The sequence below is a fragment of the Hakea prostrata genome, chromosome 2, assembly GCF_041222555.1.
Source record: "Hakea prostrata isolate BN-2017 chromosome 2, UWA_Hpros_2, whole genome shotgun sequence".
In the NCBI taxonomy this organism is placed as follows: domain Eukaryota; kingdom Viridiplantae; phylum Streptophyta; class Magnoliopsida; order Proteales; family Proteaceae; genus Hakea; species Hakea prostrata.
The window spans coordinates 6,464,610-6,480,149 of NC_142601.1; the positions used below are offsets into that span (position 1 = coordinate 6,464,610).

Below are 15,540 nucleotides of genomic sequence, written 5' to 3' on the forward strand. Positions count from 1 at the left end.
ATGACTACTCCTCTATTTAATTGAGTTTAAATAGGACTCTAATATTCCCTCCCTAAGATGAGTCTAAAGAAAACCCTACTTAAGGAATTAGGATTGAGGGAAAGCATTATAAATAAAGGATGAAAAACCAAACAGAAACACACATGATTTAGAATACTCTCCCATGCTCTACGAATTCTCAAAGCTAATTCTGAACCTCCATCACTGTGGTTTGCCGATTTGGAAGCGTGAAAATAACCTATAGAGTTCACAAGCTGAGAGAAGAGAAAGGGAACACAAAGAGGCACCTCCAGTGTCTAGATTCATTGCAGAATATCACTAAGGTAAATGATCTAGAACTCTTCCTTTCATTGATTTAGTTTTACTATTTATATAGGTTTTACCTCCGATTCTCGATCGTTGGATGCATTCGTGATTCTTTTTGGTGGCCGTTTGATTGTAGGGTTTTGCCCCATTTTCTCGGGGGGTGGAAGTAGTTTCCATGTTTAACACGATTACCCACTCCTCAGAGTAGCAGTAACGTTTATAACTCCATCACGTATCTTGAATTCTTCGGGGCCGTTTCTAACCGGGGTCGTAGATTGAACCGAATGTAGACCCGGTTTGATACAAATTTCATCCGTAACAGACCATGTTGGTAGAGTAATACCTCCAACGACCAAGTTAGCAAGAAACAATGTTAAAGAAGAAGAAAACTCAAGATGACTCTCAATGTTAGGGAAGATAGCCCCAGAATCCTTACCTCCTCTTGACCATCCTCTTGACCATTTGATGTGGATCAATTATGCTTCTGGATCCGACTGAGCCTCCTCTCGTATCCGGGACGATGAGTCCTGCAAGAAAGGTTAGATGCGGGCCGGCTTGTGTGCCGGGCAGCCGCCTCCGATGGCAAAGTTAGATGATGAACCGAATGAGGTCTCGTGCAAAAGCTACACAAGATTATGCTCAAAGTGTATTGGTTACTTACCGGAGGGGTAGATCCTTGTATTTATAGTGTGGGTGTTACCTTTTATGTATTTGGTAAGTCAGCCAGACAAGGGCTGATGTTTCTCCTCGGATCATGCTCCCTTGTTGTTAGTCCCATTCAATCAGCTGCTGAGTTGACCTTCTATAACAAGGATGATTGCCATATCTGTGGCGTACGTTGCGCTTTTGGTCATGGATGATCGGCATCCTTCCCGATTAACTGTCATGTGGAGCCCCATTCGGGCCAGACCCGGTCAGGTTTTGTCCTGTTGAAACCGGGTGGAACCCGGCTATCATGACAATATATAATATTCGGGTTATACCCGTTTGGTGCTCATCTTTCCGTATCACCATCCATTAGCTTTATGTAGATTTTAAGTAGTTTACTTGTACGATGATTGTAGAGTCTGACCAGAATTCTTACTATAGAGTTTGATATGGACTCTTCAAAGTAAGACTCCTTTACTCAACTAGGAACCTTGTCCCAACCATTTTAGGAGTTGATTATGAGTAAAACACTGCACAGTTTGTTGCTTGGTTCTTATGCTTTCACTATGGTTGAACCGTTATCATTCGGGCTGGTCCTAACCACTAGGCTGAACCATGGTCTGTCTGTCGGGGTAACCCGACCATTAACATATAAACCTAAATCCTCTAATTATTATTTATAGTCATATATTTTTTGTTTTTCGTGTGAGAATTCTTCTACCCAGTGTTTATAATCCTAAATTCGTGGTCGTCTTCCCCGTGAGGCAGAGGATGGTGGAATCCAACATCAAAGTTTTATGGGTTAATTGGAAAGAAAGAGTGAATAAACAGAAACCGAAGCAAAGTGATTAGTGAACCGTTCCAAATCTTTGCCTACAAAATTCCAAACCAACTCAAATCCAACCCAATTTGGACCGGATTTGAAACATTGACACCAGTTTCCAGTGACCTTCATACTAAAAATTAATTTCTGCTCGGTAGCTGGAGCTGGTGCAGCTACAGTCAAAGATTCGTGGAATCTATTTATTGATAGAATCATTTTTGGTAAACTATTTATTGATGGACAGAGAGCAATGAAATATGAAGAAACATTGAGGTTATACTTGGTAAGGAAAGTAATTATTCCTGACATGGGTAACTTGTATGTGGTATTTCTTAGTCAAGGGGTTGTCAACCCAAGCTACTCCCTCTTTTTCTTTTTGAACTTGAGAAATGTTCTACCCTTAAAAACTTCATAAATAAAGTAAGATTTTAACATGTTTCTTTTGATAAATTTTAAGGGTACTTTAAGATAATTGGTGAAAAACATAAACAAATTCGAGCTGAGTTAGTAGTCGTCTACTTAGTTGGTTAGATGAAATAACAAATATATCCTTAGTTGTAGTATTTTATATTTTATTATAATGTAAAATGCTAAATGTGAGTAAAAGGATAACTCATGAAAAAAAAATTCAGGATTGGTAGAGTGGTAAAATCCATATTTCTCAGTGGAGAGGTCCTGTGTTTGACTCTTGCAAACGACAAATACTCCCCCTGAGGATGTATCGAGGTGCGCTAGCGAACCTCATATACCAAAATAAAAAAATAAATTAGGTTTATCTTTTACAAAAAACAATATAAAGTAATGATATCATAGTTGATAAATTTAGAAGTATTAGTAATTTAAAAAAAAAAGTTTAAAGTTGGATTAATAATTTTAAAAAGTATCAAGATAAAGTAGTAATTAAATAATATTAAAGAGAACAATAGTAATTATCTCTTTACGATATCATTGTGAATTTGAGATAGTTTTGGGTATGTGTTTTTGGCGAATTAGTTTTGAGGTGTACTTGAAATTATTTTCCCCACAAAAAAAAAAAAGAAAAAAAAAAAAAAGAAAGAAAGAAATTGTGGGATTCTTGGTTCACCCATGGGTTAAACCAAAGTCGGTATATCTTTCTCTTTTCCGAAAAGGCTCCACTAGAAACTAAACAGCGAGAAGTCACGAAAGAACACAGTTGAGTCAATCAATTCCGTATGCAGGGTATTCTTCGTCAATTCGAATTGGGCGATGACAGTGCTTGCGGTTCCACTTCCACCATAAAAAAGCACGAAATTTACACACGAGAAGCCGGACAGCTGTGATTTCTTGCTTTCCTGGTCTGCACTCTTCCCTAGTTCACCCCTTCGGTTGCTAGATTAATGGATTTGTTGAACATTTTTACGATGAATTTAGACTGCTCGTCTGGACGAGTTCCAAGCTGAAAACTGTAAGACCTGAATTTCCGACTTCTTGGATTTTTATTAGTAGATTTGATTACCTTCTTCTACCAGCAAAAAAATTTTGGTTACCTTTTCTACGTTTTAATTCGTGGTTCGTAAAAATTCCAATGATCTCTATAATCGAATGTACAACAAATTCCTATTGTCTTAGGCGGATGACCTAGGGTTTCGTTTCTAGTCGGACTTCTTTTTATCAGGTTGATGTACTTCACGGTGCATTCAGTCCCTGAGAAATATGAAACTGTTATGTTTCTTCTTCTGCTCACTATTAGTATCTTTGTATGCATGCTGCATTTTCCTGTACTAGTTGAGAATGCAGATTTCAGAGAGCAAATGCTGGATATAGTGATGGTGGTGGTGGTTTGGGGGGGGGGGGGGTGTTTCAAATCTATATTTCTAAACCGCGATCTAGGTTTCTATCCCTCAACACTTAAATGGTTTGTATGCTCAGTGAATACAGGCATGCTAGTTTATTAGACTGGGTCGCCAGACTCACCATACAATAATAAGTTCTGCCTGTGTGCTTAGATCTTTGCCTATATAGATGTTGTGTACTCTGGAATTTTAACATGAAGTCCATGTTCAAATCTTGCCATAGCGCACATTGCACAGGTAGCAGTGTGTAGAGGTTTGTTTTTCTTCTTCTTCTTTTTTTTTTGGCTTCCTCTCTTTTGCCATCTTTTTTAATTATTTTTGAAATATGTCGTTTCAATGTAGACTGGGTCAAAAGAACCTGTCCTCCACCATGGCAACTGTCTTGTACCTAAATACCCAGTTGCTCATTTGTACACAAATCCCAGACTCTCTAATGAATGTATTTGGAAGGCATTATTTGTTACCACAAAACAAGAAGCCATCTTAGAATCTTAGCGGGTATCTTCAGTACTCCTTGCTGGATGCCTCTCACTTAGTGATACATAAATGTCCCCAGAGTCTAGGTGCCATCCTTAGCCACTTTTGATTCTCTCCATTCTTATCACCTAAATACTTATCTAGTGTAAAAAGGCAGGATCCAGTTAGGTCGACATTCTAGTCAAGGCATTGGCAAGTTTGTTTTCTACACTGTTTTGTGTTTTAATCCAAATGTGTGTTCTTCTAGAAATTCAACCCACTTTGCTTGTCAAGGACTGAGCTTCTTTTGTGTGCACAAATTCTGCAAAGCCTAAGGATATGAGTAGAGAACATACTCTTGCAGAAGTAGGCAATAACTCCAATACCCTAAGGTTTTCTACATAGCACTTTATGGAGGTGGTATAGTATTGCTTGGCTTAATTTAACTATTCCTGACAGAAAGTTATGTCTATGCCCATTTTGATTTGGGACATCATCTATTCCTATTTCAAAGATGTTGAAATAATTGAATGAATCTTGACTTATGTCAATGTGACATAACAAGCCTTTATTTATAATAGTCATATGCAAGAGACAATACAAATAACTGAATGAATCTTGACTTATGTCATGTGACATAGCAGACCTTTATTTATAATAGTAGTATACATCAGAAAATACAAATATACCCGATGTTGGACTAAAAAGAATAAAGCATCATATTCGGCAAATCTACCCCTATAAACAAAACCACTGAATTACATCACTCCCCCTCAAGTTGGTGCATAGATATTTACCATGCCTAACTTGCTAATAATGCTACTAAACATCTTGGCACTCAAGCTCTTTGTAAACACATCAGCACACTGATTGTTAGATGTGACAAAGGTAATTTGAATCAGACCAGACTCGACCTTCTCTTTGATAAAATGCCTGTCAATCTCTACATGTTTAGTCCTATCATGTTGTACTATGAGCTATACTGATGACTGATTTGCTGTCTGAATACAACCGTATAGGCTCTTCCAGATCTGTCCTAAGCTCCTGAAGAAGACCTTTCAACTACAGTACCTTGCAAATAACCTTGGGCCAAAGCTCTAAATTCTGCTTCAGCACTGGATTGTGCAACTACAACCTGTTTCTTGCTCCTCCACGATACCAAGTTGTCTCCTACATATGCACAATAATCAGAGGTAGATCTCTTGTCATCTGGACATCTTGCCCGGTTTGCATTTGTGTATGCCTCAACTCTAAGATATCCATGAAAAGAAATCAAGATGCCTTTCTCGGGAGAAGCCTTCAAGTATCTCAAGATACAATATACGCATTCAGGATGAAGAGGAGTAGGGATCATGCATGTATTCTCGTACTGATTGACAAGGCTAACTGCAAAAGTAATTACTAGCCTAGTGTGTGACAAATAATTCAACTTGCCAACTAGTTTTTGATAGCTGGTCTTTTCAACTAGTTGTCCTTCCTTTGCCTTCTAGTGTTGATTGGCTCCACAGGAGTCTTGGCCAACCTACACCCTAACATTCCAGCTTCTTCCAGTAATTCCGAAGTATTCTTCCTCTGAAGAGAGACACACCATTGGCCGAATATGTTAACTCTAGCCCAAGAAAATATTTGAGTTTGCGTCTATCTTTTATCTTAAATTTACTCCCCAAAAAAGTCTTCAAGGATGTAATTTCTTCCTTGCTACTTCCTGCGATCACAATATCATCCACGTACATCGGAAGTACTGTTGTATAGGAGCCATCCCACTTAACAAACAAGGTATGGTATGCATTACTTTGCTTATAACTGTAGGCACGGAAAAACATATCGGCGAATTTTGCCGAAATTCGCCAAGTTCGCCAGTGGACGAAATAAAAAAGTAATCGAAACCGAGATTTCAAAACTTTGATTTTCTGGCGAAATTTCCAAAGTTTCACTGATTTCGCCAGAAATTCGCCGTTTTGCTGGCAAAATATACAATTTTTCAGTGGGTCACACCATAATGGCGGTTATTAATGGCGGTGGCTCATACGAGTGCCCAACGAAACCTTCTTTGGGAAAGCCGTCGAGAACGGTGGCAAGAGGAGGAAGATTGACAGAGCCTTGAGTCTTCGTCGTCGCAGGAGGAAGATTTGACAGAGGCTTTCAAGGTGTTTGATGAGGACGGCGATGGCTTCATCTTTGCCATGGAATTGCAGATTTGCCTGCAACAAGAGGCTGCGAGGGCCGGAAGACGACGACTTTGTGATTGCCTTGATCGATCGGGATTAAAGTTGTGGCTGGATATTCGTTGCTGTTGTTGTGGGCTCTGGTGTGTATGGTGACGCCGGTTGGGCTAGTGATGGTGAAGAAGATCGCCAGAGGCAGGCAGAGAAGCATAGTACAACACAGAGATAATGGCGTCAAAGCTATCAATTTTCTTTTACTCTCTTTTGGAAATTCGTATGGGTTCGTTACCTATGAAGAGGAAATTGGAGAAGAAAATGGCGAAATATGGGTTACTCTTAGGTGGTGCTGACCATTGAGATATGGGTTACTCTCTGTAATTTTATTGCCGATTCTCTGGCGAGATTTTGCCATATCGCTGGGTTTGTTGGGTAGCGAACCGGCAATACAGGACGAAATCTCTCACCTTGGCCGGAGGAAGTCATGGCCTTTTGAAATCTCCAAACCATGCCCTAAGGGACTGCTTCGATCCATACAAGGCTCTTGTTAGTTTGCACACTTTCCCATGAATATCAAGATTAGAATAGCTAGGAGGCACATCCATATACACATCCAATTGTTGTAGATTCCATCTCTGATTCATAGCACATGAGAGAACAGCCCGAATTGTGTTCGTTTTGGCAACAAGGGTAAATGTCTCCTGATAGTTAATGCCATAGGCCTACATAAAGGCTTTGGCTACTAGTCTTGCATTACATCACTCAATGGTTCCAATTGTCTTGTGTTTTATCACAAACACCCATTTGCACCCAATAGTCTGTTTTCCTGCAGGCAAAGACCCAATTCCCATGTTTTGTTTTTTGCTAGAGCTCGCAATTTCTCATCCATGGCTTCCCTTCAGCTTGAATGGGATTATGCTTTCTACCAAGTGTTAGGAATAGAAGTTGAAGACAGAGGGGACGGAAGTTTGAAATTCTGGGGATAGATATTGATATGAGACATAATTGGAAATAGGGTGTTTGGTACAAGTACGTGGCTGTTTTCTTAATGCAATAGGTAAGTCCAGAGTAAGGTCTAAAGAATGGGCAGAGACAAACTCATCAGGAAGAGCTGATTTTTCAAGAATAGGAGCCGGTGCTTCCACTTGGCGTGGCTTAGAAGGGGTTATTTTTTGCTTTCTTTGATAGGTCTTTAGAGGTCTAGTCTCCCCCTGCAAATTATCCACCGACTGATCCTGTCCGATCACTCCATCGGTCAAAGGAGAATCAATTGACTGAAGCTCAAGAGGAATGTTAATGAACAGCAGAGCTTCTTCACGAGTATTCTCCCCCTGAAGATGTGAAGGGGAAAGGAAAGGGTCCTTCTCTTGGAACACAACATCGATAGATACTAAGAAGCGGTGAGAGCTAGCATGATAACACCTATACCACTTTTGTATAGGAGGATAACCCAAAAATATGTACTGTAACCTACGAGGATCTAACTTACCATGGACATGGTGGTTTTGAAGTTGCGATGAGGATTTTGAAGTTGCGATGAGGATTTTTGAAGTGGCGATGGGTTTTTTAAGTTGCGATGGGGGTTTTGAAGTTGTGATGGAGAAGGAAAAAGTGAGGAAGAAGGAGAAGAAGAAGGTAATAGGCGGTGGTTTTGGTGACAGGTTTTAGGTTGCAGTGGTGGTGATGATGGTGGATGGTTCATGGTTGCAGCGATGGCTTTGGATGGTTGCAGTGATGGCTTTGCTGTGTGATGCAACGGGAAAAAAGCAAAAGGAGATGGCGATGGTTCCTTTCTCCTTTCTCCCTTTTTTCCTTTTTGAAGAACAAGGGAAAGGTGGTGCTTAATGATGGATCAGACCTAGCTCTGATACAATGTTGAAATAACTGAATGAATCTTGACTTATGTCAATGTGACATAGCATGCCTTTATTTATAATAGTAATATGCAAGAGAAAATACAAATATACTGGATGTGGGGGCTAAAAAGAATAAAGCATCCTAGCCGACAAATCTACCCTTATAAACAAAACCACTGAATTACAACAGAAGACTTCAGAAACCCAGGAAGTTGTGACATAAGTGCTTCAGTCATTTAGTTCTTGATTTGTTGAAAGGCTTTGAATTAGCCTTTCTACAGCTGAAATTGCATTTCCAAAACAACTGGTGATAGGGTCTCTAATGGAGCTAAAACCTTGTTTGAACATAGATTTTTGGTTCAGGCCACTCAACAATCTTAGTCACAGATCACAAGGAACAAATGCAATGAGAAAGAAGTCTCTCTTCCTTCATAAAACCAGAATTCACTGTAAGCACATTTATTTTGGCTGATAGAACACCAGAAGAGTCTAATGCAATAGATATTTTAGGATTGAACGTGGAAGCCCCGTCTTTATTGAATGCCGGTGAAGCTAGACCTAAAGATTTCTAAAAAATTAATATTTCATTCTTGAATTTTAGTTCAATGAAAGAGCAAGAACCAGAATTGGATTTGACTTGGAACTTTCCACTCCTGCGGACTTTGGGCAGGGTTGCTCCTGGTGTAAGCACCAACCATGATTTCTTTGAAATATTCGGTGGGTCCTTAATGAAACATAACTATGAATTTATTATGTGCGGAAAATTTGATATTTTTATCTGAAATCTGGAATTTTTGTTGAAATCTCTAAATTTGGTAAGCTTTTTTAAAAAGAAAAATTGAAGATTCCTAACTAGACTCTCAACTGTAGATTTATATTATAAGACTGAAATATGGTTCCAACTTAATTTGGACGGGCAATCCTACTTACCTAACACCATTATACAAAAAAATTGTTGTGATGGCGAGGGGGGGGGGGCTCTCAAGTATGGTGCTAGCTAGTGCTGTTGCTAGAATCGAGAGGGATAGAACTCCTCTCCTATTCCTATTTGGAGTTCCATTTTTGATTTGCATTTCTTTTCCTACTCAAAGTAGGATTGTCTCTAATTGTAATCTATAAATTCCCATTGAGGCTGTGAATAAAATACAATTTCTGAGTAACTAAGATAAAATACAATTTCTGAGTAACTAAAACTCAATCTTACAACATGGTATTAGAGCCTAGGCTCGATAATTATTCCACTCTTCTAGCAACTTATGCGAGCTCTAACACTCTTCTCAAGCCCCTCAACACTCGCACTCGCAGCTGACTTTCCAACCTGTGGCACTGATTACTTCCAACTTTTCTCTGTGAGCTGGTTCTCCTCTCAGCCTTCGACAGATAAATAGAACTTCCCAGCTCTTTTACTTGAAGATTTGAACCTCTATTGCGTGTGTGTGTGTGATGTCTTTAATTTTATTTATTTTCTCCTTTAATTTCATCAAAATTCTCTTGAGTATGACTCATTAGCTCTAATCCAGATTTTATTTATTTTCTCCTTTAATATCATAGTATGACTCATTAGTTTGATGTCTTTATAGTTATTACAAATTTGAATATCTCCTTTATTTTTATACGTTGGAACCACGATGCTTCTCCTCCATTCATCTGGCATTTCTTTGTGCTCATAATCTTATTAAACAACTTGATTAGCCAAGCTATCCCATAGACTCCTAAGCTCTTCTATATGACTATCTACTATAGGATCATTAACTAAAATACATGTATGATTAACTAATTGCCGGGCTCCAGGAATGGTTGAAGCTGTATCCAATCGAAAAGGGATGTTATCCAAACAGATTTGGGGTAATTGTTGTAAAACCTGACCAGTTGACCCTTTGCTTTTCCAGCAATACAAACTTAAGTAATTCTCACTCTGTAGACCATAATGAAAATTCCGCCCCTTTTTCACCTTAGTTTTTGAGGATAGCAGTAAGGAAACTCAATGGACAATTCTTTCTTTCCTTCTTCTATTTTCTAAAATAAAATAAGGAACCTAAACCAGTTCTGCCCATACCTGGATTTTTTTGGCGGTGGGGGGGGGGGGGGGTAGGGGGTGGGTGGGTGGGTGGGGGAAATTACTTATTTGTTGGAGACCTAACCTTAGAGCAGACCTGAAATATTTTTCTTTGCTGTACCTTAGCAGTTTTGTACCCTTTTACAATCTCTTCTAGGGCTGTATTCAGTAACAGTTCAGAACCTTTGATTGTAAATTTTTTTCTTTTTTTAGCAATCTGTTATAGAGCTGTAGTCTGAACTGCAGTTAGCAAACAGTTCAGATTTTTAATGGTTATAATTTTCTTCTTTTCTCTTGCCCTAGCTTTTACCCTAAAGCTGATTTATATTGTTATTTGTTGAGTCTGATCTTAGTACCTTATACTTCTTGGATTTTCATGAAGATCAATAGAAGTGCAAGAGATATCCTTGGCCTGTTAGTCTGGTTGTTCTCTTATCCTCTTTATTTACTGTAGTCTCTCATTATACTTCTTTTCTATCATCCGCCCCCCCCGCTGTGCGAACAGCTATCTCAACCATAAGCACACACCAAAAGAAAAAAAAGGAAAAAAATTAAACCAGGATTTTCAATGTGAACTTTTGCCATTTAACCTGGCAGATTGTTAACAAAGTAGCTGTCTTGGGTAAATTAGCTTGACGAATTGGATGTCTAACTGGAAGAGTGCAACCCTACCCTTACCCTGAAATGTTTTTGGTTATTACTCAGGGAACCATGGCTGGGCTGAAAATTTTGATCTAAAGAATTAGCTAAATCAGTTTTCTTGTATTTGGTAATATACTTATTCTGCTAATGGCCTGCTTTATAGTTCTTAAGTATTATTTTAGGATGAAACTAGTTTTCTTGATTCCTTTAAGGTTGGCTTTCCCTATTTTTGCTTCTTTGATCGGTATTGTAAAAGGTGCTCCAATTTCTTCCATTTGAAAATGACTGACTTATATTTTCTGGTGATATACTAGTTGAAAAAATGGCAAATGATCGAAAAGTTAAGGAAAATGGCAGCCATAACTCAAAGAGAAGGCATGTTGGTAGCAGCTCAACTACATCTGGTTCTGCAACAACAGATAGTTTGGCGTTAAGAAGGTCCACAAGAGAAACAACTTCAAAGAAACAGAGTTTATCAAGTACTTCAAGTACACGGAAGTCTGAAAGACTTGAGAAACGCACGCCAGCAACTGTTCCAATTAAAAAAAAAATCGAGCAAGTTGAAAAGCAAAGCATGCCGAGTCCCTTGAGAAAGTCTGGGAGAAATGAAAAACAGCGCTCTTTGAATTCTTCAGATTCCAAGAATTCTGAAAAAGGTTTAAGTTCTCCAGATACAATTATTAAAAAGAAGAAGAAAGTGAAAAATGAGAAACAGCAAATGATGGGTGCTAGAGTGGAGAAGAAAAATGAGAAGCAGCAACCTAAACCTTCTCATGTAATTCTTAAAAAAAAGAGATTGGATGCCCGTAGTTATAGGGCATTGCTCAGCCCTCAAGCAAGGATTTCTAAGGGGGCAGGTATGTGAAGCTTTTCTTCTCTTGCCTAAAACAATACTTCACTGTGTTTCATACTGTTACTATAAGTTGATCACTGAAAAGTTAGAATGTTAGATATGTTCTCATGTTCCAAATTAAAACATGATCTCCAGGCTTTTGCTAAAGCATATGTGCATATTCATGATCATGTCTTTTAGAGAAATGTAACTGCATGACTCTATATCTGAAAGTTGAATAGCTGCCAAAACTGGGTTGATTTTTTTTTTGGGGGGGGGGGGGTTGTGTGAAAAGACCAGCTCTGATATTTGCTTAGTTCAACATACAGTGTGGCTATTTCAACACAACCACCCCCCCTCCCAAAAAAAAAAAAAAAAAAAAAAAAAAGAGGAAAAAAAGAAAAGAAACATGTTTTGTTGTTAGAGGGGAATTTTGTCTATTGGTTCAAACTTCAAACATAATTCTTTTTACTGTTCTACTGGATAGATCTTCATCAGAAGTTGAAAAGAGAGGCTAAGCAGTCTAAAAGGAAAAGCTGCCGTATTGGAGCTAGTGATTCCAAGGAAGTTGAGGAGGACACAGATAAATGTAGTGAGAGAATGGAAGATGAACCTGTTAAAGATTCATCTCAGTTCAGCGGGGAGCAGCATAGTCACAATGAGGAAAATCATGATGTCGAAAGTCGAGATAAATTGCCTGTGCCTGAGTCTAGTGATGTTTCTGTGCAATCATCTATTCGTCAGAGGTTGAAAAGAATGGATAAGCAGTCTCAAAGGAAGAGCTGCCGTCTTGCAGCTAGTAGTTCCAAGGAAGTTGAGGAGGATGGAGATGAATGCAGTGTGGAACCAGAAGATAAACCAGTTAAAGATTCATCTCAGTTCGATGCTGAGCAAAAAAACCACCATGAGGAAAATCATGATGCTGAAAGTCAAGATAAATTGCCTGTGCCTGAGTCTGTTGATCCTTTTGGGCAGTCATATCTTCGTCGGAGGTTGAAAGGAAAGGGTAAGCAGCCTCTAAGGAAGAGCTGTCGTATTGGAGCTAGTAGTTCCAAGGGAGTTGAGGAAGCTGGAGATGAGCTGGAAGATAAAACAATTAAAGAATTATTTCAGTTTGACACTAAGCAGAAAAATCATCAGGGGAAAAATCATGATGGTGAAATTGGAGATAAAGAGCCCATGCCTGAGTCTGTTGATCTTTCTGGGCATTCATCTCCAGATGGAGCAGTGCAGAAAGATGAGGATGATTCTAGTAGGATGAGGGTGGAATCTTCTCTGAGAGAAGACGTTCAGGAAACTGAGTTAATGGAATCTACTTCTGAAGGAAGATCACTTGATGATGCTGAAACTGATACAAGAGGAACTGACAAAGATGGAAGTCATAAAAGGAAGAGAGATTCAGTTCATATGGATTCTGATACTTATGTAATAGAAGCAAGTAAAGAGATCTGCAGTGCTCCAGCAGATGCTATCTCTTCATCCCCTTCTGAGAGCAGTATGGGTAATTTTGTCGAGAGATGTTTAGTCTGCTCTAAAAGGCAAAGGTATTTTTTTTCTTGGGATTACCTTTATTCGGTCTGTTGAGTTGCCTCAGCTGCATATATCATTTGACTTGCACTTGACACCAAAAACCTTTGTCCCTTATTTTTTCCTGCTTATGTTACTTGATTTGAAGCCAGCTTTGAATTTTAGGAACGTAGTCAAAGATCAATCCTCATAGGGTTAACCTGTGATTTGACATTGTATGTCTTGTGGTAGCAATCAACAAGGTCTTGTTTAAGGGCTTGATCTATAATACTAAAACACATTGAATGGCTCTCTGTGGTCAGGGGTCTTGTTTGTCTGGTTTCTATATTGCAGTCCCTTATCTGTATATATTCTTTTAATTTTGGAATATGTAATGCAGCCACAATATGACTTTCATGTGGCATATGCATTTTTCCCATGCTAGAAGTTTCACAGAAGAGGCCAAAGAAATGCTATGGTTGTGGTAAAGATGGATTTTTTTTCCTTATCTTTAGATCTAGTCTTATTTCACTTTTAATTGATGAATTATTGAAGCCAAGTTGCTTTTCCAGGATCTATCCTTTTCTAGGTGATTGAAAATGCATAAACCTATCAATGATAGGACATTTAATGATGGAATCAAGGGTTTTGAGCAAACGTGACTTTCTTTGATTTGTTCTATCTCATCTCTGATGCATGCATTTGAGTCTTTAGGAGGTTGTATTCTAGATTATTGTCTTTGTTCTTAGAAAACTAACATCCATGAATGGCGCTGTTAATACTGTGTAGAATTTTTAGGGTCTTTCTTTTCTTTTCTTTTCTTTTCTCTTCTTCTTCTTCTTCTTCTTCTTCTTCTTCTTCTTCTTCCTTTTTTTTTTTTTTTTTTTTTTTTTTTTCATTTTTTTGAGCTGGTACTTGTAGATGATTTTCCTTCTAATCATCCTCTGCTTTGACAATGATCAGAATGTTTCTATTACGAATTCAATCTATGGACCAGGACCCATTCATTGTTGTTTATGAAATGTTGTTTATTACTTTGATTTGACCTTATAAATGCATGTTATTCATTTCGGCAGGGTGGACATTGAGTCACATGATCTGGGGTTCTGCTCTTGCAATGCAAAAGTGAGGTTCTTGTTTACCTTTTTCTTTTTGCACCATAATATTTTTTATACCACTAAATTTCTTTGGAAGAATTCCTCAGTTGAGAAGCTGTGGTTGACCTAGTGCTAAAAACAGCAGGAGAGGATTTTATTTGCTGCTTTACAGAGCTTTATGTGAAGATACAAGATAGAACCTGTCATTCTTTTGATTATATAGTTTATTAATGTTTCTAATGCATGAGAGTTGGATATGAACCCTCAAATTCTGGAACTTTTTAGGATTTCCAAGTCCCTGTTTTTTTATGTTCTTTGGCCTTGTGTTGTACAATGGACTTACTAGTAAATCTAACACTACAGTACTTTTTATGAAAGTTCATTCACTTGCATAAACATATAAACCAGCAGATTATGCATCTGCTATCATTTGGATCTTCAATTTCTATTCAGTGTCTTTTGAGTGATCCTAATCACATAATGCTTACTAAGTCATATCACATGATAATTAATTAGACCTAGCAAACAACTTACATTGAACCAGGGTTTAGTCACTGGTTTAACTGAAATACATAAATACTTCAAAATAATACTAAGTACGTAATGCTACATTACTTCTTGTCGGACTACTGGGACTTCTTCGTGTTGTTCCCTTGTGGATGTAGGTCTTTAGGATCTGCCAATCTGCATCGGGAAACCCACATTGGCCTAAACAACAAATCCTAGCCTAGATATGGGTATCTTAAGTGTTAGAGTATTCCCTCTCAAATGACTTCAATAAGCAGTGATGATGGATTCCTAGTTGTGCATGTTCAATAAACTAAGGTTCTAGCAGACAGGAAACAATATCAGGTGATGTACACCAAAAATAGGGAAAACCCCTAACCACATTGAACTTGAATCAAGTAAGAACATTGGATACTGAATTCGAAGCTTTGATACAGTGTAACCGTTAAAAAGTGTACTCCAGAATATTGTTGGGTTATGCTGGTTTTTCAGGTTGTTTATTTAGTAGCATTCACGTGAACGGTAACTCATGAATAGTGTTTATTGTAATTTATTCTTTATTCTGATATTATAAATGCAGAGATTTCGTACTCTGATAGATCACTCAAGCATTAGAACCTAGGTTCTGTTTACTTAGCACGAGAGCCAAAATTCTGACTTAGTTATAAAATACCCTCTCACCTTCTCTTCATCATTTTCTTCATCTTCTTCTTCTTATTTTCCCCCCTTCTTGTTAGCTTCTCCTCAAAGGGCATCAACTGAACTAATTTGGTGTCAATTGATCTAGTCACTGCTCTCTATGTTACCTTAGCGATTTATACCTGCTGCTTCTTAC

The 15,540-nt window shown here is 38.3% G+C and overlaps 1 protein-coding gene across 3 annotated transcripts in view; it reads left to right on the forward strand.

Annotated features, from left to right (window-relative positions):
• The window catches only part of LOC149023494 (uncharacterized), a 50,761-nt gene that overhangs the window by 19,807 nt on the left and 15,414 nt on the right, over positions 1-15,540 (forward strand). The window contains exons 1-5 of one of the 3 annotated variants that reach the window (XM_089144024.1): positions 2,902-3,203; positions 5,067-5,240; positions 11,078-11,620; positions 12,083-13,139; positions 14,178-14,226. In XM_089144024.1, the coding sequence (XP_089000150.1) occupies positions 11,086-11,620; positions 12,083-13,139; positions 14,178-14,226 (1,641 nt within the window). In that variant the 5' untranslated portion in view covers positions 2,902-3,203; positions 5,067-5,240; positions 11,078-11,085. Of the gene's footprint in view, positions 1-2,901; positions 3,204-5,066; positions 5,241-11,077; positions 11,621-12,082; positions 13,140-14,177; positions 14,227-15,540 lie in introns of those variants that run through there. The other 2 variants (XM_089144023.1, XM_089144025.1) reach the window with 2 other exon arrangements.